At 31.7% G+C, this 23,231-nt stretch overlaps 1 protein-coding gene across 4 annotated transcripts in view; it reads right to left on the bottom strand.

Annotated features, from left to right (window-relative positions):
* Nucleotides 1-1,363: 1,363 nt before the first annotated feature.
* The window catches only part of NBEAL1 (neurobeachin like 1), a 174,618-nt gene continuing 152,750 nt past the window's right edge, over nucleotides 1,364-23,231 (bottom strand). For 3 of the 4 annotated variants that reach the window (XM_024975022.2, NM_001435445.1, XM_024975025.2), the window contains 9 exons: nucleotides 22,104-22,193; nucleotides 20,673-20,782; nucleotides 20,056-20,228; nucleotides 18,953-19,047; nucleotides 15,745-15,861; nucleotides 15,211-15,372; nucleotides 14,055-14,203; nucleotides 11,315-11,450; nucleotides 1,364-8,666 (listed from right to left, as the gene is read on the bottom strand). In XM_024975022.2, the coding sequence (XP_024830790.1) occupies nucleotides 8,565-8,666; nucleotides 11,315-11,450; nucleotides 14,055-14,203; nucleotides 15,211-15,372; nucleotides 15,745-15,861; nucleotides 18,953-19,047; nucleotides 20,056-20,228; nucleotides 20,673-20,782; nucleotides 22,104-22,193 (1,134 nt within the window). In that variant the 3' untranslated portion in view covers nucleotides 1,364-8,564. The remainder of the gene's footprint in view (nucleotides 8,667-11,314; nucleotides 11,451-14,054; nucleotides 14,204-15,210; nucleotides 15,373-15,744; nucleotides 15,862-18,952; nucleotides 19,048-20,055; nucleotides 20,229-20,672; nucleotides 20,783-22,103; nucleotides 22,194-23,231) is intronic. The other variant, NM_001103173.1, reaches the window with a different exon arrangement.

Below are 23,231 nucleotides of genomic sequence, written 5' to 3'. Positions count from 1 at the left end.
TGTCCTTAAGGTAATAGTGCTGGCTAAGGCCCTGCAGACATAAAAGGCAAACCATGTACATAAAATACATATCTATTCCTATAAGAATGAGCTTCTAGCCCTTCCAGAATGGAAGGGGCCCAAAATACATAACTTGCCAGTATGTGGCCCATTGAGGAATGAGGAATGCTTGGGCACTAGGCATTTATCTTCATTGTTAGTAATCTGGACATTCATTGGTGGCAACAGCTAGGTCAGCCTTGAGAAGTGGAGGGTTCATCCTATTAAGCCCATGGATAGTCTCCATTTCTGCCATTGTGGCCACTTTGTTCATGTAATTCCCCATTGTACCGGCCCTAGAGTGGCCAATGCAGGGGCCACCTGACATGACCTGAATTGCTTGTTTGATCCACTTGATTGCTTAATGCCTCTTTCATGGTGGATGCTCCCGATGAGTGCTAATATTTGACTCAAAGATTTTCATGCTTCTTTCCTAATCCCGTATGTCCATGTACACACTTGTATCTGACACCTTCATGTCCCCAGTCTTAAAAATCTTTTTCCATTTATGCCTCTCATCAGCTGGCCAGGTCTTTCATCACGGCCCATGATTCCTATCTATAGTCTAACCTTAGGCCCCTTCTCTTTCCACCCAAAGTAAATGACATGGTGTACCACTAAAGATCTGCCCACCAAGATGGTTTTCCCTTGCCACTGTTTTTCAAGACCACCCGTAAGTAAGGCTTCAACTCACCTGCTATCCATTTTTGTCTTTACTCACACACTGAGCCATCCCCTCTGTAAATGCAGTTTGGTCTTTTTTCTCCTCTTATCTACTCATACAAGATGATTTGTAAACCAATGTGTTAGCTGAGGAAGGGGCACTGGTGCAACAGTGGTGGAGACTTTGGAGATCTGGGATCCTTGCTCAGGTAGCTTCCCTCTTCCCTATGGTCCTTAAGACATGGTGGTCTGACAAGACTTAGCGGATGATAGGTAGTGTTGGGAAACAGTCTGTTAAGAGCAAGGTATAAACTGCCATTCTGTTCTGGACATGTCTTTTAAAGGACGTCTGTATAGCCAACAACCTTAGAAGGCAGAGAGTCCCCTTCTGGAATAGAAGGCAGGTTTGCTTACTCATCAGTATGTTTCCCTCCAAGGCAAAGGTCAGGAAGGTTTGTTTGCAGCCCATTATAAAAGATTCAGCTTTCCAAAACTCAAATTCTTCAGTTGTGACATAAGAGTGTGAAATGCATTCTTTTAGGTTCATCTGTAAGTTGATAGTTACGGGTTTTGCATTTAGGTCTATAATTTGCTAAGTTCAAATAGCTTAGCTAATGTTAAGTTCTAATCAGACTATATAAATTGAGAATTACAAATGAGCTGAAGAAAGTAACATTACTTTTTTATTTGATTCAAACTCATTTTCATATACAAAGCTAATTTATTATTTACAAAATAAATGCATATTCTTAAAAACTGTTAGACTACAAATTTCCAAATGACTAAAAAATGTGCAAATTTTTCAATTATCTTCAATCATGCTATACAGAAACAATCAAACTAGCTCATATACACACACTGAAAAATTTTAAAACATTCAATGTAACAAAACAAAACATACATCTTATATATTTAATTTTAAAAGGATGAGAAAGGGAAGAACGTATTGCACCAAATTAACAGTAACTTCATTATAATGAGAATACTAATCAAAATTATTTACACATCTTTATTAAGTCTAAAACTATCTCAACTTTAAAACCTTTTTTTTTTTTGGCATACAAGTATTCATTGAGTCACAGTTTGCAGTCAATAATCAGATATAAATAAGGCTTAATATTCTCTTTTTAATGGTCAATTCCAGTAGAACAAATGAGAAGGACCACTTTATGATAAATACATAACTTTTTGAATTCCTTAAATATTTAAGTAGCAGCACAATTTGCAAGTACTTTTTTAAACAAGTAATTCTGAAGTTTTAGCTATCCTCCTCTGAATTGACTATGTGCGTATATATATATATATATATATATATATATATACACACACACACACACACACACATATACACACACACACACATTCAAATCACTGTCACCTCTATGATAACACTGAAATACTCCTATTTAATCTGGGTCCCAGAAAGATTGACGTAAGAAGCAAATCATATGTGTTCAGTATTTTTCAATCTTAATGTAATTCACTTCTATAACAATGAACCAGACAGAAAATGACTGGTTAGATGATTATTGTTTACTCATATTTTTGCTACAAATCCATATAAAAGCAAACAGTTGGGGAAAGGAAAGCAATACCCACTAGGAATTTCTGAAGAGAACAAACCAGCCATATGGTTTTCTGTAAAGCTAACTGTAAAACAGTAGCCACAAAAACTTTTTGGTGATGGTATTTAAGAATTGGAGAGACCAGTAAAAAGTACAATAGGAAAAAAAAATAAAAAGTATAAAAGATCTTTAACAGTAAGATGTACTGAAATATGTAATAATTTTGGAAGAAATGTAGAAACTATTGTAATTAAATATTTTGAAAATTATCCATGAAAAAGTTGAAATCCCAAAGGAATAAAATTATTCCCTTTAATAGCTATATAAGAAACTAAGGGGCTGAAATTTTTTCAATTAAGTCTGACACCTGACATTGTCTTACCAGAACTACTCTCTAAATTGTTTATTGATTAATATAATTTTAGTATTCTAAAGAGAAAAATATGTTATCATAGATAAGCTTTTTTTCCTCCAAAATGCAAGAGGAATATTTGTTGAATCTGTAGATTGAGTCCAGTAAATATTAAAACACATTGCTTAGATATTATGGGAAAATGTTTCTAAGATAAGGAACAACAAAAATAGCATTTGAATATTAACTATTTATTTGGAATACTGGCTACCAGAAAGCCTCTAATTTAATACACATTAAGTACAATATATTATTACAAAAATAAATTTTAAAAGGTCCATTGGAATAAGACTTTTTAAAAAGTTTATATTTTAATCAATAAAATATAATTTTATTTTTCAATCCCACCTAAATCCTAACTTGTTTTCTTTCTCAAATTACAATGCTGTACTGTAATAGTATTATAAATAGCTAATCAGTTTGTACACTCAAAAATAGTTATAAATTTTAAATAATGAGACAGCCATTTTAAGTGAAAACACACACACACACAAATACCGAGTCCACTAGCAGTCAACTTTGAAAAATGAATGGGAATTTAAAAAAAAAGAATTGGTAACCTTTTCAATGATAATATTGTGGTATTATTATTATGGTAATATTTGCAAAATAAGTTTCCAAGGAAACAGTAAAATTAAATCAAGGAAAACAAATGTTGACCAAGTGACTTTCTACTTGTTCTTTTCCTTTGAATTTTCAATTCATAAGATTAAAGGCATTAAGACAAAAGTAAATACAACTTTATCTCTGTCCTTTTTTCACTAAAGCCATTAGCTTTATAGGTCCAAATCCTACAGTGTCTTTAAAAATCATCCACATGTGACAAATGTCAGTGAGATAATCTAAGAAGATGTATTTGATGAATTAACTACAATATATCAGAAAAGTACTTGGTAAGATAGCCACTTTTACATACTTTCTTATACTGATGAAAATCATAATTTCTATAATCTAAGATGGCCCTATGTTTTGAATGCATAAAATTGATTGTTCTCAATACAGGCTTAAATATCTTAAATGTTAATGCTCTATTTTTTCTTAATACTAGGACTTTTCATACGAAAAATTAAGAAGTACTTCCATACAGAGGCTACACCTACAAAAGTCCTCAGAAGTGCTTAGGGAATTTAAGTCAATGCTTTTAATTAGGAAAACTATTGATTAGTAGCTTCAAAGCTTTAAGAGATCTAAATCAATGTTTTAAATCTAGCATTTTGTTACTCATGATTTTATTAACACTTAAAAATATTACCTAATTCAGATATGCAAAATATTCACTGATAGTCACTAGGAACTAATACAAGCAAACACTTTTCTGGAGACAGATATTAGTCACAATTTTCAAATATGAAAGGTCTGAAGAGAGTTTATGATAAGAATAATGCAAACTGAAAAGGAAATTTAGTTGTTACTGTGGCATGCAAAACAAAGATAAGAAAGCCATTCCAAGCAAATTTTAGAAACAAATGTCTTCAAGGATAATGATCACACCTATTTCAAATAAGCCTGTGAATACCAGATATGATTTATAAAAAATGAATGGATATAATTGCTATAGCAGAAAATATTTTGATTTAATAACCCTGAGACATAGTTTTTTTATACCAAGAATATCAAGTAAAGAGGTTCAAAATATCCAGAGTAGTGCCTAAACTTCTGTATATTTATAAAACTTCACAGAGAAGTCTACCTGTAATCTCAGTTAAGAAACAATGGCCTTGAAAAATGCTAGATTCAAATTAAATAAAGCTGTGGCCCATATTTTAATAATATTGAAATGATGACTGTCATTTCAATAATACTGAAATGATGACAAGGACTCTCACATGGGAAAACTCTCTAGAACAATGTTCTGGATGATCAAGTTTAAAAGCAAATCAAATGTATGCATGATAAATAAATAAAGCTAAAAGAATACTGAGAACAATATTTGCTTAGAGTGATAAAAATGTTTAAGACTAGTCACTTACTGGGAAAGGACAGTTTTAGTTGATCAGAGAAATGGGAGTTAGGACAAGCTATGAGTCTGCCTGATAACAACAGATTAGATTTAGGAATAAAAAAGAATGTATTTCATTTCTTACTCAGTCAAAAACTATATCCTAAAGACAGGTTTAAGAATTTATTTATGGATGACATATTTAATGATGTATTTGAAGAGACCAACCTTCATATATATATACCCACACATGATATTACATGTTACATGATATTGTTTAATATTTATGTAATATTTACATCTAAAATAGTCCATGTACTTGCATCTTTTCATTGGAAAGGTGATAAAGACAATGCTATTCACTTTATAAAAATAAATATATAAAAGGAACGTTAGCTCTTTAAATTCAATTAAGAGATTTCCATTAGTGATTCTTTTAATAATAACAAGATACTTAATATACTTAAAGGCAAAGGCCATGTCATGGTGTCATCATTAAATAAAAATAGGGTATTCAAGTTAATTTCCTCTATCTACTTCTATTTAAGCTTTGATTAAGATTCAACTTTCAAATCTAAATTCTGATTAATTATGAGGGCACGTTTCCTCCTTCAGAAGGTTAAAAGTGCTTTTCAATACTAGTTCTTAAAGGATAATTTTTATACACCTTAACACAGAGAAAAAAGGAAGCCTCACTGTTGTTCTTTGTTAATGACAAATAAATACTTGACATTTTCTTGTCTACAAAAGGATGTGACCTGAAAAAGCACTGTGACTAAAGGAAATTAATAGAAATGGATTCATAAATGACATGAGCTTCACAGGCTTATAAGACTTTAAAACAGGGAAAGGGGTGGGGGGAAAAAAAAAAAAAGACTTTAAAACAACTGGTCAAGCTCATTCATGCCCTGCTCTATTTTTCCCTTCTCTCCTCCAACTTTATCTAAGTAATGAAAGAATACTGTTTGGGAGGAGTTGAAAAAATCTTACAAAGCTTCTTTTTTCTCTAAATGAGTAGTACCTGTATTATATGTTTTAATACTTGACCCTTACTATAAATCACTCCGCATCATCAGGATGCAAAGATTTTATTTGTGTCAAGAAACAAAAGCAGAAGAAAAGTTCTTCAAAGACAACACATTTCATACAAGAGCTAAGTTGAGATATTATATTCATCGTCTAAAATGTCCACCTGTTACTCCACTAATGATCCTATTCATCTCTCCCATATACAATACAAAACTAATTTGTATGGATAACATCTAAATACACCAGAATCCCTCAAAGTATATCTTTTCAGTGATTTTACCTAGCAATTTTTAATTCAGTGGTCTACACTGTTTAAAAGAGGAACTACTCAGCCAAAAGTGAAAGTCGCTCAGTCATGTCGGACTCTTTGCGACCCCATGGACTGAACAGTCCATGGAATTCTCCAGGCCAGAATACTGGAATAAGTATCCTTTCCCTTCTCGAGGGGATCTTCCCAACCCAGGAATCAAATCCGGGTCTCACGCATTGCAGGCAGATTCTTTACCAGCTGAGCCACCAGGGAAGCCCTATTCAGCCAAAGCTACTACTATATTTGCTTATTTAATAAACTTTAAGTTCCATTCTTCTAGACTGTTGCTAGTATTCTCAAAGACTTTTCTCAAAATTTTGAGATTTTGGTTTTCACTTTTTGGAAAATGTAAGGATGAATTCTAGTGCTCTGAACATCTACTATTGTTCTAAATAGAAGATCTACTGTGAACAAAGCTTCTTCATGTTTGTGCTATAAAATGTACCCTGCTTCTTTAGTTACTCCATCTAAACAGTAGCAAAGTACCAAAAATTTAGGAATTTCCCTCTAATAATCTAAGTTAAACTTTTCTGTAACTTCCAAAGCCAATAACTTCCAAAACCAGTATTAAATAACCTTAAAAATAAAAAAGGCATCCTTATACCAAAATCCCTAGATTAAAATAGGCAAAAGAAACATTTCCAAAGTTTTGATTTAGAAACATTTTTTTTAAAACTTCAACATTTAAAATACCAAAAATCAATCATTTTGATTCTCTTGACTTCAAACCTACAAAATAGCTTTTGGAGGGTAACCTACATTTTATAAGATGAAAAATGAAAATATTGATGAATATTTTATAAGAATGAAATATTTTATAAGAATGAAAAAACTAATAGAAGAAATTAATCTTAATATATCATAATCATCTCTACTGACTTGTTTTGAGGCATTTTTACCACAAATTACTGAAGTCCTCAAAAAAGGAAACCTTCACATTTACGGATGTTCTACTTTATGCTGCATCAGTTTATGTCAGTGTGATTCACCTAAACAGAAGTTTTTTACTGATAAAAGAGAGGATTTTAAATGACTGGAAAGAATATTCGTCTACAACTTTTTGCTAGTTCTTATACAAGCCGATCAAATCTATCAAATAGTTTCCCTATTATAGAATCCTTCACTTCTCATGTATTTTTTACTCTCTCATAGGATTATAAAGAAAAGGGTAGTAGACAACTGTGGGCAACAGGCAACAGGAGAGGACTGCAAAGGGGAAATTCTTCAAAGATTCAACTGAGAAGACAACTGGATAAAAGGAATTCTATAGTTTGTGGAATAAAAAAAATATTATTATTTTAAAAGGTATCATTGTAAAAAGTCTTTTTCTCCTCTTTTTTCACAGACCCCGTTTAGAAAGCCACTCAACCACCCACTCTTAGGAAAAAAAAAAAGCAGCTAACAAACAGAATTTCCTCACCAAACCTGTGGAATCTCAGATTAAGGACACTCAAATAGTTGTAAAAGCTTTCTGACCTTACTCAAAACATGACCTTACAAAAGTAGAAGGTTTAACAATCTCTTTGAATTCTAAAATAAATCTATCAGTACTTTAAAATCTTGAATAGCAAAGCATAATGTAACATCTAGCTATGTATAATAAAATTAATTGTAATCCTAAATTATACATAACATGAAACAGAAATGTGTATTTTTAAAAATTACTATATCTAAATGACTAGTTTAAGTTATGCATATCTTTTCAGTTCATCAATCATATGAAATAAGTAAAAACATAATTATTTGGGTATCATTTCTAACTCCAAAAATTATTGAGGGAAAACACAGTGTTTAATAAAGAAAAAGCCAAGAAATTTTGTACTCTGCATATATAAATTGAGCTGCAAATGCTATACAGGACCCAAATGTCAAAATCATAATTAGCATTTTTCCTTAACTATACTACTAGTGAAATATATCTGTAAAATGTATCTCTAGTTTCTTTTATTCCTACTCAAACTTTATTATTTAAGGATGATAATATGTTGCAATAAATTCTCATTAGTAATATGCTAAGTAGTAGTGGGATGTGCCAATGTACCAGTTTCAAAAATACAAGTATGCAACGGATGCTTTTCAAATATTACCTCTGATCAGAAGTTCCATAAATAAATCGTATTTTTAAATATGGTGGTCAGTAAATAGAATGATTAACTAAAGAAAGTATTAAAAGCCATATCTCTCAACTGTCCCATTATCTCTATCTACTCTTTTATTAGAAATACAACTTTTGCTATTTATAATAAGTGAGTTGAATCTAACTTCTTCATTTTTAGAAGTTTATCTTTTAAAAAAGATCTAATTATCCTTAGGAATAAACCACTAAATCTAATCAAATGTCTTTTCTCAAATTCATCTTAGTACAGACTAGGAATTAGTTAATAAGATAAGATTCAATGATGTTAACCAGAAAATTTTTAAGTGGATAACAGTAATATCTATGACTAAATTTATACATATGCCAAATTTATACCAAATTTTGGTAAATCCTGAATGGTTTTCAGGGATAACAGACCTGAAGCATTTGAGATAGTTGAGAGATGTGGTTAAAGTGACAAAGTGATAAATCAAATTTCAGTTATCCATGACAGAAGGTAGAAATAACAATCACTTGGAATCTTGAGTATTATATTCAGTTTCTCCAGCTGAGATCTGGCTGAGCCGTTTGCTAGATCCCCACAATTTTCGAGAAAGCTGACCTGAGCGCATCTGTTTAAAGTAATCCAGAGAAATTAAGAATAAATGTTATTAAGTATGAAAAAAAATGAAATTAATATATAAGACAATGATTTTGTAGAGTGTAAAAGAAATAGGTTTGGTTAGCAGAATCATTAACATTTTAATGATTCTTAATTAATAATAATTAAAGAAAGGCTTTTCTACACTGTCTTTTAGTTGAGAAAGATCAAATACCAATGTATAAATTTTTTAATTAAATGTGCCGGTTATATCAAAATTATAAGACTCCCTTACATTATGTATTTACAAAACTACATTTCACTTCATTAAAATAATTTCAAATTATACTTAATCTCACCGATAAGACACATAGCTTTGAGGATTTTTCTCCTAATTACAGTACTATTAATGACAATCACAATCCTAAGAAATTAAAATAACATTTTGATGAAAAGAAAGTAATTTTTAAATAGTTTGATCTAAGAAATTTAAAAATTCTTTATCAATAGAATGATAAAAAGTAATTTAGAAAAAAAGAACAGCATAAGCTCTTTGAAAGTGAGAATCACATTTTTCCACCATTAAATTTTTTACCACTTAGCACACTTCTTGGCATATAACAATTATTAATCAAAATTAACTGAATCAGTGGGTTAATGCCCCTCTGAAAGTGTAACATTTCTCTATCTAACCATATGATTTGTTGGAATTACTTTCCCAAGAGCAATCTACTTTTTAATGGTGCTTTATCTGCTACCCTTTTATAATGGTTACTTTTCTAGGGTCCATTCATTAGAGATAAAAGACAGGCCTCAAGCAAAGACATTTTGGCATGTTTGCTCTGCATTTTCATTTCCAGACGTATTTCCAAAACCCTCATTGCTATTCATCTAGTTCCAGTTTAACATCTAATTTACAAATATGGATTCTGTACAACAGCATAATGTATAAAACTGATACATGATTTAAAAATACATATTAACCAACATTTTTTACTTTTAGATAAAAATAGATGTTGAAATAGAACTCTTCAGAACTACTGATCTATTTAATTTCTACATAAAATTATAGAAAATTTCACATAAAATTATATTTTAATTATGCAGAATTCTAAGCATTCAATTATATTATTTACTAAAGTAGATCCATAATTCAGCTAATGGGAGATGAATTTCACAAAGATGTAAAAATAGATAAAAAATACTTTTAATCAAAATCTACACATAATTCAAATTCTATTGTTGCAGACTACATAAATCTTTCAATGGGGACCAAAAACTTATTTGGTAAATATTACAGAGCATTGCCTTATTAGGCCTATGAAATGAAGCTATTTAGGTATTTTTTTCCAATTAATTTTTTTTAAAATGTGTGTGCACAAGGGCATTTCATTTTTTAAAACTTCAGTAAAATCGTACGCTAACAAATTACTGAGCTGGAGGACAGGCAAATTTAAAGGCATGTGAGTAAACCACAGACAGTGAAAACAAACATACTCAAAGAGTAATATCTGAGCAGAGTTCTCAAGTAATCATCACATTAGCAAAGGACAGGAGGGAAATCATTACTTGTAAGTATATTAATTAAGAAACTCTATTACTGAATGTAAAAATGTGTATAATGTTTTAAACGTAAGTGGAATATTGAAATATAGACATGCTGACATTATTGGGGGAACCATTAGACCTGAAACTAAATGTTGTTGTAGTCACTTTAGTAAGACCTCTTTTATTAATATCCTGGAAGAAAGTATCTGGCAAAGAGGTTCATATGATCTATAATGGATTTATTATAACCAATGACAGTATGTTATTCAATAATGTCTTCTCTTGAAATAACCCCCACAGATGTCATATTTTAGATTTCTCAGAAAAGACCAATGATATCAATAAAAATTTATAATGCTTAAATATGAGTCTATGTAACAAAATAAATTTTCTAAAAGAATCAGTAGATTACTTGGAGTACAGCTGCTACATTTTCTTAGGAATAGTCTTAGATTTATGATATCTGAATATTCAGTAATTAATAAGCCACTGGCAAATAAATGTATAGGAACTATAGGAAACACACTGAGAATTAGCACGTTATATGGGGATATTTGTAGTTCCAAGTAAAAAACAGAAAGCTGCTTTTACAAAAGTACAACTGATATAAAATCATGCTAAATATCTGTTGAAATTAATATAGTTTGGGGAATTCCCTGGTAGTCCAGTGCCTAGGACTCAGTGCTTTCACTGCCAGGGCTCAAGTGGGATCCCTGTTCAGGGAACTAAGATCCTGTAAGCCACACAGCATGGCCAAATTTACAAAAGAATAATAAAGTAAACTGTTTTGTTATTTAGTCTAATTTCATTTTTTATAAATGCTTTTATATGTATTAAAAATGCAAGTGTGTGGTTTTAAATTTAGATTTGGAAAGACAGAATAAAAGAACTTTCTTACTCATCTAGAGCTATAAATGAAAACTGCTAAACATGTGATTTCAATAATATAATAATATAACTATCACTCTTGAATACTGGCTTTGTTCGCTTTCATTTACTGTACTTTGAAAAATCAAATTTGTTTTTCAGTTTGTTTATCCATAATGGAGACGTCTGATTTAGCTGGAATAAAGAAGAACCAAGGGAATCCCCAAAAGTACGGGAAACTACATCCGTGATGCTAGGTTTTACCTCAGCTGGCCTGCCAACACCCACTACAATCAATTTGCCGTCTTCTAATCCTACAAGAATATGGCTATATTCTTTGGTTACACAAACACAGTGGATAGGCGATCGCATGGCTAATGGGCTGATGCAGAGATTCAAACTAGAAGAGAAATAAAAAGCACATAATTACACAGATATACAATGGATTCACAGAACTTTATAACTGGAAGTTAACAGTCATTTAATTATACATTCTAATTTTATAAATGTGGGAACTTAAGTTCAGAAAACCTGAGTGACACAAGAGCCGACATTTATAGCATGACTCAAAATACTTAATACAGTTTTTCTCTATTTCCAACATCTGTTTGCACTCTAACCATTTATATGTGCTCTCACGAAATGATTAACAAATGAAAGTTGGATAAACAAAAGGGTAAAAGCCCAAAAACTATGTGCTGGTGGGGGATAAGGTTAATAAAATTGGTATATTTGCTTTGTCATAAAGGATGTAATATATATTTTAAAAGATAATGTGGTATAAAAATATAACATGCCATTATGATAAATGTTCACAGCTTTTATGATTAGAGAATGAAGAATTTAAGATGTACACACTATGCTCTAGTCTAACTTGCTAAAAGATTCCATTAATTTTTTCTAATTTGGGATTCTCCTAACCATACCCTAAAATCAGGGTTGTAATACAAAATGTTGGAAAGATATTATTGAAATGTAGACTTAATGCTCTACCACATGGGAAAGAATGACAAAAATGAGAAAGAAAATATAAAAATCAAAAGTGATATTGATACAGAAGTGATTTTGATATGAAGGCAGTAAGAGAACACTCTGGATCAGGAAACTATTAAGAAGGAAGGGTTTAGGGAGGGGCCAAGATACTAAGAGGTATATAAATAAGTCACAGTAAGTGTTTTAAGAGAAGAAAAGAAAAGAATGTATTTGGGCATGCAAGGGAAAACAGTGCTTTGTGAATATAAGTTGCTAAACATAAAGAACACCAAACTTAAAAACGTACTTACTTTACAAAGATTTTTTCCTTCACTGGGTAAATAACAAAAGCCTTTCACCAATTTTAAACACACACATACATAACAGGAACAGATATGCTAGACTTAGCCTGAAAAAGACTATCTGATTACAACTGAAAAAAATATTTTAAACCCAACTTTACAAACAACTCAATCAAAAAATGAGCAGAAGATCTAAACAGACAATCTCTACCAAGAACACATAGTGATGGTCAATAAACACATGAAAAGATGCTCAACACTGCTCATCATTAGAGAAATGCAAATCAAAACTATAATGAGGTATCACCTCATACAGTCAGAATGGCCACCATCAAAAACTCTACAAACAATAAATGCTGGAGAGGATGTGGAGTAAAGGGAACCCTCCTGCACTGCTGAAGGGAATGTAAAATGATACGGCCATTATGGAGAACAGTATGGAGATTCCTTAAAGAAATAGAAATAAATCTACCATGAACGTGAAGTCGCTCAGTCGTGTCCAACTCTTTGTGACCCCATGGGCTGTAGCCTACCAGGCTCCTCTGTCCATGGGATTTTCCAGGCAATAGTACTGGAGTGGATTGCCATTTCCTTCTCCAAGGGATGTTCCCAACCCAGGGATTGAACCCAGGTCTCCCGCATTGTAGACAGACGCTTTACCGTCTGAGCCATCAGGGAAGTCCTTAAATTTAGCATATGACCCAGCAATCCTACTAATGGGCATATACCCTGAGCAAATCACAATTCTAAAACACATGTGTACCCCAGTGTTCACTGCAACACTATTTACAATAGCCAGGACATGGAAGCAACGTAAATAAATGTACATCAGCAGATTAATGGATATAGAAGATATGGTACATATACACAATGGAACATTACTCAATCATAAAAAAAAGAATAAATTTGAGTCAGCAATAGTGAGGTGAATGAACCTAGAGTTTGTTATACAGAATGAAGTGAGAAAGAGAAAAACAAATATCATGTATTAATGTGTGTGTGTGTGTGTGTGTATATATATATATATATATATATGAAATCTAGAAAAATGATGAAACTATTTTCAGGGAAAGAATGGAGATGAAGATGTAGAAAATGAACTTGTGGACACAGCAGGGGAAGGAGCAGGTGGGACAAACTAAGGTTAAGATATATATATATATAAATAAAACAGATAGCTAGTGGGAACTTGCTATATGACACAGGGAGTCCAGCATGGCACTCTGTGATAACCTAGAGGGGTGGGCTGAAGGGAGGGGAGGAAGGCTCAAGAGCAAGGGGATCCATATGTATAACTATAACTGATTCACGTTGCTGCACAGCAGAAACCAACACAACATTGTAAAGCAATTTTCCTTCAATTAAAGAAAAACCCAACCCAACTTTAGTTTCTAAAAATTGAAGCTACAGTTGGACATATTCCCAAATCCATAATGCAGGCTTGGCACTTTGAAAACTGTTTTTTTTTTTTTTTTTTGGCTATTTAAAAAAATTGTTGTTATTGTGGTAAAATGTATACAAAATAAAATTTTCTATATTTTTTAAATGTACATATAAATTTTATTTACTAATCCAGAAATAATTTAGCTTCCCCAACATTTTTATAGTTACCAAAAAAACATGTTCATAATAAATGATAAAAAGATTAGAAATCTTAGACTACAGATTTTACTCTCTGAAAATACTAATGTCTTTTCCTAAGTGTTACTTCAGTAATTCTTATTATTTACCTGTGGAGATCTCTTATGGACAGGAATCCTTGTAAGCTGCCTGTGACAATGTGCTCTCCAATTATACATATATCTGATACTTGTTCCTTCAGGACTTGAGACCCTAGATACTTGCCATTTACAGAAAACAAATGCAATGCATTCTTATCCTGCAAAGATTAAAGAAAATTTAATGATCTCAACTTAAAACAGTTTCAGAATTGTTAATTAAAACTATGACTAATAACAGAATGATGACTGGGTTTAAAATTCTGGAAAAAACATATGTTATACTTAAAGAGAAAATATGTAGACAACATTGTTAAAGTGATTTCAATCAGATTGCTAAGTAAATAAATATTAAACAAGAACTCTCACCCCTCCAAAATAATTTTTAAAAGTTCTCGTAATTTTTAAAAAGCCTTATCACTGAAATGAAATCAACATATAAAATTCATGGTTTATTTATACCCTGCCTTGTGCAAAAAGAATAATTTCCATCTAAGCTTATGAAGTGCCACACAATTAGAAATTATTTTTGAAATCATATAGGCCTAAAGTGCTAGTTAGTGTTAGTTTCTCAGTCGTGTCCAACTCTTTGGGACTCCCACGGACTGTAGCCTGACAGGCTCCTCTGTCTATGGGATTTCCCAGGCAAGAATACTGGAATGGGTTGCCATCTCCTTCTCCAAAGCCTATAAAAAGCCCTAAAACAAAACATGAGGCTAATATTGTGATAGGGAATGAACAAATTGCATAATGGAAGGAAAATACCCTTTTCAAAATACTGTGCTCTTTCCTTCGGAGAAGGCAATGGCAACCCACTCCAGTACTCTTGCCTGGAAAATCCCATGGAGGGAGGAGCCTGGTAGGCTGCAGTACATGGGGTTGCGAACAGTCAGACACGACTGAGCGACTTCACTTCCACTTTCATGCATTGGAGAAGGAAACGGCAACCCACTCCAGTGTTCTTGCCTGGAGAATCACAGGGACAGCAGAGCCTGGTGGGCTGCCGTCTATGGGGTCGCGCAGAGTCGGACACGACTGAAGTGACTTAGCAGCGGCAGCAGCTCTTTCCCTTTTCAAAATGCCCCATGTGTACACAATGTATACAACATGGAAAGGAGAAGACAATCTCATTAATGGTCTAGCCATAGTGCATGAAACTGTTACATACCTTGAGAGAGGTACTTTCTTCAATGCTGGAGTACATGACAATATGTCCTTCCCAAGATATAGCCAAATTGGGAATGGTCAGGAGCAGAGAACTCTCACAAGGCGGTCGTAAAGTCCGCATATACTGACCCTTCTGAATGGTATGTATAATCACAGTGCCATCCTACACACAGAAGATATTAGAAAATAAGAACAGAAAAAGAAAAAAACTGAGCAAGAGAAAGAAATATGGGAAAGGACCTGAGAAAATGATTATTCCATCATGGAATAATACATGTACCTTAGGAAAAATTCCAATCTTGAAATTTCAAATGGCATTTTATTTCATAAACTGGCCTTCTTTTAACTAACAAAAATCTACAAATAGAATCCAGTCTCTTTAAATTTTTTCTTGCTGTATTTTTCTACTTCTGCAAAGTCCTGGACAAACTTAGCATAAAATTTCTATGCTTTTACCAATTCTCCTATATAATATAAATATTTTCTCTGAATTTATATTAAAAAAAAATCAGTATTTTTAAAGGTACAATCTTACCCTTGATCCTGATACTGCCATGTCTAGCTCAGTGCTGATGGCGACACTCAACACCTCATCAGTGTGTCCATACAGAATCTGAAAGGGTTTAGATGCTAGGCCCATGGGAACACCTCCCTAATATAAAAACAGAAAAGCAAAGGTCACTTTCTCGTACACTATTTTCTATACAAAAACTTATACTGTAGTTTAACTGTCTAGTCACAAATCAACCCTGCAACTAGTTCTTACCACTAAGTCTATTCTCAGAAGTACTTGTTCTTGGATTTCTCCTTGGATTCTCAAATGGTTCTCAATCTTTTCAACCTCAAAAACATACTAATAATATGAAGAGTTTCAAAGTTTGCTTTGGATTAATTTTAACAAGTGTATTGTTTGCCCTTTACAGAATTATTCTCCCTTTACTTCAAAGAAACTTTTTCTATTACATCTCTGAATACTTTCTCTTTTTTATTTATTGGAGTCCTATTTCAGGGACATCAATTATCTTTATGCTGACGTGTCTCTGATTTCTAGAACTATCATTCTTTTTCTAATTGCTTTTGTTGTTTCTATTTACATTGATTACCTTAAATCTTTCTTCCATGCTAATAATTTGATTTTTCAGTCACATTAAATTTGTTCTTTGCTTTTTCTGCTTTGGGTTTATTTATAATTGTAATGGTATTGATTTTAATCTCAGTTTGATTCTTCTGCAATCTCCCTTTCATTTTATTATGCTAGTTTATAATTTCATCTTTGAGGTCCTATTTTATTCAGTTAATATTATTATTCTATTCTTCTAATAGCACAACTTATTGCAGGCAATCTCTCTGTACCTAAGTTATTTTCTTTATCTGTTCGTAGCATGCTTTGTTTGGTACAGTACTTTCTATGATACAAATGCTTGAATAGTTGCCATGGTGTTTGATTTATGATTACCATGGATAAATGTCCAGACTTTCTTCCTCCGTTACACAATGTAGATGAATTCTCCCTGACACTCTATTACTTGGGTCATATCTGTCTTCCTCTAAGAGTATCAGTCTGAGTGCTTACTGTACTCCCATCTAATTTTTAAAAGTCAAATAATTCCTATATTATTTAAAGAAGATGGATTCTTCCCAAATTCATTTTATAAAAGTTGCATATCCCAATGATAAACATGCAAAGATAGAATAAAAACAGATTTCTTTCACATATAAGTAGAAAAATAAAGGACTAGAAAAGAAAATCTTGCTGTAAAATATAACAAGACAGTATGAAGTATAAGGTTTATTATAGAAATTCAAGGATGGTGCAAAACTAGGACATTTCCCAACATAATACATTACTTTTAAAAAAAGTAAAAGAAAAACTTATACATTAAAAAAGGAAGAGAAACTGGGAAAAACAGCTAAAAAGAACATGATTAGGACTACTAACAAAATTAGAACACAGACTGTGGATCAGATAAAGGTATTGTATAAATGTTCAGTGTTTCAGTTTTGATAATTGCACTGTGGTTATATATAAGAAAGTCTTTGTTCTTAGAAAAGACACACTGGTGTGTTTAGTTGTAAAGGAACAAAAAGCCTCCAGCTTTTAAAATGTTCAGGAAAAAAAATAAGATAGGGGAAAAAGATAGGGAGAGAATGCTAAGGCAAATGGCAAAAATGTACTAGCTCTGTATCTTTTCTGTAAATTGAAATTTTATTAAAACTAAAAAGTTATCAAAAAAGAAAAGAAGGTAACTACTGAAGTATAAAAAAAATAAAAACCCACAAAACCCACAAATAGTGAAACCTAACAGCAAATAGTATACTAAATGGTACAACAGTGAAGGCAAGTTCATCAAAATCAGACATTAAGACAGGAATGCTCACTATAATTTTTGTGCTTTATTGTATTCACTAACAGTGTAATAGGGCAAGAAAATGAAGTAATTAGTATATTGGAAAAAGTAAAGAAAATCACTATTATTTTCAGATCACACGAATGTGTATTTACCCTGTTTTCAGAAAATTCAAGAAATACTACTAATAATTATGAGTTAGATAAAAGGATTTGGTAAACTGATTAGGTACAAGATAACTGTGTAGAAATCAATAACTTCTTTAGCAATCATCAGTTAGAAATAAAAACGATTTTTAAAATTCCACTGAAGCAGTCATAAAAAAAAGATAGTTAAAAGTAAACATAACAAAGTACAGGACCAAAATGGGGAAAAAATTATTAAAAAATTTTACCAAAAGACATTGAAAAAAGACCTGAAACAAATACAGAAAGACATTTCCTCTTTTGCAATATGAATAATTATAAAATGGTAATCCACACTAAATTAATATAGAAATTAAATATAATTTCATTAAGACTAAAATGAAATGTTTTGAGGACAGTTAAAATATTTTGAAAGTTCATATGGAAGAATAAAAACTCATAAAAGAATAGCTGAGAATCTTTAATAAAGGAAACACAGTGAGAGGGGATTTGCCTTACCAAATATTAAAACTGCTAAAATAAAGTCATTTTGATGTTGACACAGAATAGATATAGAAGAAAGGGAAATCTAGAAAAAGATCCAATTCAGTGGGTAATCAATTGTGTTGGCATAAATGACTTTCTACTCACAAATAAATAAAAGCATGTATTTTTATATGCTATATGGTTATATAATATATATAATGTATCTATATAACTAATACATCTAATATTAAATATTCTATATTATAAAATTTAAAAATGGATTAAAGATTGAAATATAAAAAAAATAAGAAAAGTATTACAAGAAATATTTTAGATATTTTCATAAATTTGGAGTGAGAGAAAGCCTGTTTATTTTTCTAAGCAAGGTAGAAAATCCAAAAGCCATAAAGAGAAAGACACTTCCTTGCACCATCGTGAGAGTACACAACAAGGTTGATGAAAATTCTAATTTATAATTTCTAGTTTTTGCACTTGAAAATAGGAATGTTATGTAAACAAAGACAAGAAAAATAACCATTTTTCTAGAATAAGTTAACAAGGAGCTATCTTTGGAAATTAATACAAGATAAGGTCATGAATCAGGACAATAAACCTAGGAAAAAAGTGCTGATTAACACAGAGCAGAATGAGGGGTAAAAGATGGCAAAGGAGCTCAAATAACCATTCAACGTCAGAGAAAAATTCACTGTCTATTAAGACATCTCAGTAGTATCCCCAGGGAGAATTTCTGATCTAAACCCAGCGTATTTAAATGTGTGACTACCTGTTGGGTAATCTGCCATATCATACATGTAGTATCTCTGGAACCAGAAATCAAATGTATTCCACAGTAATCTGTAGCTAAACAAGTCACAATATCTGTAAGAAAAAAGAATGTAAAAAAAAAAAAAATGAAATGGCATAGTTTGACTGAAACAGAAATACAGGGGCAATTTTAGGTTATGTTCAAACTATCACTAACTCAGTCGTTCTAGCAGGGAGAAATGTAGGAATGCCACTGGAAAAGCACTGGGAAAGAGTGACACAGGAAAGGATGTCACTCAAATCATATTAGGAGAGCCTTCTTTGAGCCCACCCTTCTTCAAGGGTGATGACTAGACATAGGGCAAGATATGCCTGTCAGAATCTTGGCATGAGTTTAAGTAGCTTTAAAGAAATCCCCACTTATTTCGATACTCTTCTCTGTCCCTCACTCTCTCATCTCCTATTACCTTCCACTACTACTGGAACTACAATCCTACTGAATATGTGTCCCTAACCAAAACAGTACATATTACACCATAAGTTCACAATATAAAATATATTTTTCCTAAACTGAAAAAACCTGAGCTAAGCGACAGTCACTGGTGCAAAATTAGTAGCAGACTCTATTTCCCTTTCTTAACAGCTTTATTGGGGAAAAAAAATCTACTCAATGATTTATCCTTACATTGAAAAGATTGAGATATTAGGAAGCACCAGATTAAACTATATTCAACAATTTTACCTCTTTCATGCTTTACCACTAACAAAGTAATAGAACAGGTGACTTCTTATGAGAAGTCATCTATGAGACTTATGAGACTTCTATGAGAGATTTTTTTTTTTTACCATTTTGTCATAAAATTCTGATTCTATCAACCGATTTTTCCAAAGACTTACCTTAGCATCTTTCTAATACTGTGAAGCTGTATTTAATTTATATGATGCTTAGTATACCCAAAATATATTAGACACTCTTAAAGAAAGAATATTCATAACACTCTATCAAAAAGTTCACTCAATTTCAAAGGTAAAATTCATGCCTTTTATAATATAAGAGGCATGTACTACTATCATGGTTAGAAATTAAAAACAAAAATTTGGGTGGGGGGAGTTAATGCTTACCCATATGTCTGATATTGTGTGAAATAAGTTTGCCTTTTGTAAGTGACATCACTTGAATGCTATTATCCCAGTGTCCAGCACTAAAAAGCAACTTCGCATCATGTGATACTATAAATAGCTTAGAAGTGATCTCCAGCCCTGGAGCAAAAGGGCCATTCATACTACGCTGAGTTCTGTAAACACAATTAAATATTAGACTCTTCTGTAAAAGATCATTTAGACTGATATCAATGATTTTTTTAATCTCTTCCAAAAGAAATAAAAAACAAGTCTGTTCAAATGTTCAATTTGAAATATCTATTAATAAATGATACATTCAGAAAATACATTAACCTTATTAATATTATTAATTAAACAAAAATATATATAACAATATAGTCTCGAGGATTGAGTGTAAAGAAAGTGAGATTGGTGAAGGTGTGAAAAAGATTTAAATCTTGACTTTCACAACCAATTTAGTAAGACTGTCAATTCTGTAAATAGCCTCAAAGGATAAAGACAAGATAAAGGGATGTCAGGAACAGGAAACTTGGGAGTTGGAAATTTTAATCTATTTGCTTTTCTTGGCAATAAGATAGTAAAGGTACCTGTTTTGTTTTAAATGTCCATTGACTTACTTAGGATTTGTCACAGTTTGATCCCTGATGAATGTAAAGTAATTAGAAATGTTTCTGTCGTAAGGCAGCCACCCATGGGTTCCAATAATATGATTCATGCTTAATGTTATCTGGAAAAGAAACACATGCGGACAAACCTTCAATGAAAAGATTAAAGAAAGCAACTCAAAAACAACCAAATGCCCACATAATGTTATTAGCTTTTGTCACTTAGGGAATAATGCAGGATTATGTACTTAAAACATGAGACTCATTAAAAAGTCTTAAAATAATTCAAATGGTTAAAAAGCTCATGGTTATCATACTACAAAAAAAGTTGTCCCAATGTATCCTCCTTTAGTAAGATTATTTTCCTCAAAATTTCTCAAATACTAGCATCTATTAGTTGGCAGTCAGAAGAAATTAAGGATCAAGTCTTAACCACAAAAATAAGATACTTATCATTTAGAACATAAATCATAAGTAGAATTTATGAAGAACTGTTAAAGAGGTCTCTTTTTAGGAGGGACAGTAATAGTAAATATTTACATTAAAAAATGGAAAGTTTTACTCCCCCTTGATGAAAGTGACAGACTTCCAAAAAAAAATTCAGATAACTTAAGAATTCTGCCACTTTAAAAAAAAGTACTTATTATTTTTGTTAATCTTTGAAGACGTTTTATCTAAGCAAACACACAATATGCATAATTAGAAACATAGGTCTAACTCTGAAATCTCTACTGTTCACTGTGCTATGCTCAAATTCTTATCATCTCTCAGTGATAAAATAAGACAGACCTATGTTTGGTCAACTTGCTAGGGTCCCAGATCCCTTACTTGCTAGCTTTGTGACTCTGAGCAAGTGACTTCTGAGGTTTAATCCTTATCTGTAAAAGGGAAATAATAATAATCGTGCCTGTCTCATAGGATTGTTAGGAGGAGTAAATGACAAAATTCACATACTTCCTAATATGTCCTGCAGGTGGTCGGACCTTTATCAATCCTGTATTATATCTCATTTTCACTGCTTTATGATAAATTTTAATATCTAATAAGATGCCATAGCATACTTTTCTTATATAAAATTTCCTGGTATTTTTCACATATTTATTATTCCAAACAAACTTTAGAATTACAGAACTACTTAAAAGCTATATAAATAAAAGATACATTTTTATACTTGGTCAAATTAATTCTATAAAAATTTTATCTTTTTTTCTTTTTTTGGTCATGTTCAGTGGCATGTGGGATCTTGGTTCTCCAACCAGGCAACCAGGGATGGAACCCATCCCCCATGCAGTGGAAGCATAAAGCACTAACCACTGGATGGCTAGGGAATTCCCTTATCTATTAATTTTTTAAAAGACTTAAAAAAATTTATTTTCTCAATTTTTTCAGTAAGTTGTAATGGATATAGACATGGCAGTGTGAAAAAGGTATAAACCAACTTACCAGTAACTCAGGACTTCCTTGTGACATAAAAGAACGAGACTGATTTTTGGGAACAATTGCCTTTACTAACGGAATACCGTCACTAATTCCCTATAAAATAAAGGACAGAGGTTTTAGTGGCTGGTTCCTCTTATCTTTATTAGATACAAATTATTGAAAACTTCTATTTCTTTAAATAAAGATAAACCCTGTAATATAGCATTTTACTCTATCCAAAACATATTACCAGTTAATTTAAAATACAAGAAAGGAATTTTATATTGTGTTTGAATGGCATACTTGAAAGTTCTGAAACCCATCACTTTCTTATATTCCACTATCCTGCCATTAAACAAGGATGTAGATTTCAAGGAGTGTCAACCATCTAAAATAGCCAATGATTTAAAATATTTATTTTTCCCATGCATACAGACATGAATATAAAGTAGAAAATATAGACTTTATAAGGAAACATTACTCAAATAAGTGAAATGGAAAAACTAGTTATATATTACAGACTTTTCCTTTTGGGTTTAACTTTCAAAAAATAGATCTGTTCCATTACCTGAGGCCCTTCCTGAAAGCCACAACAAAAGAACCAGAAAATAAAGACACTCCTTGGAAAACATAATTTTATTATTTTATTACATTATTACCATTATTATATTACCATTATTTTATTACAATGTTAAAGAGAACAAGGATTTGAAGTAAGCCTCTTGATGTGACAATAGTTCATAAATTACAGTTAACATTTATGAGGTAAACTATAACCTAATATTACTAGGTACAAACTACATGCCAGGTGATTTTCTAAGAGTTTTATATGAACTAAATAATTAATTATAACCATATGAAGTTAGAATATATCTTTTCTCTTCATACTGTGAATTAATCAAGAGAAGACAACTGACATTTACACAAGCATAAATGGAAATGATATCTGAAGGAATCTATTTAATAAGCTCTTGCTTTCACTGCTACATCAATTTTTTTCACCATTTTATTATCTATGACGAGACCTAACAGAGGCCTTCTCTTTTCATATGAGTGAGTGGGAAACACCTTCTTTTATGATGATGAAAAGGGATTAACAATTACTGGTACCCAAGGATATCAATTGCATTCTTTATCCTAATCCAGATACTG

The sequence above is a fragment of the Bos taurus genome, chromosome 2 (genome assembly GCF_002263795.3).
Source record: "Bos taurus isolate L1 Dominette 01449 registration number 42190680 breed Hereford chromosome 2, ARS-UCD2.0, whole genome shotgun sequence".
NCBI lineage: Eukaryota > Metazoa > Chordata > Mammalia > Artiodactyla > Bovidae > Bos > Bos taurus.
The sequence above is the reverse complement of the archived record's forward strand: the minus strand, read 5'-3'. Positions and strand labels throughout refer to the sequence as shown.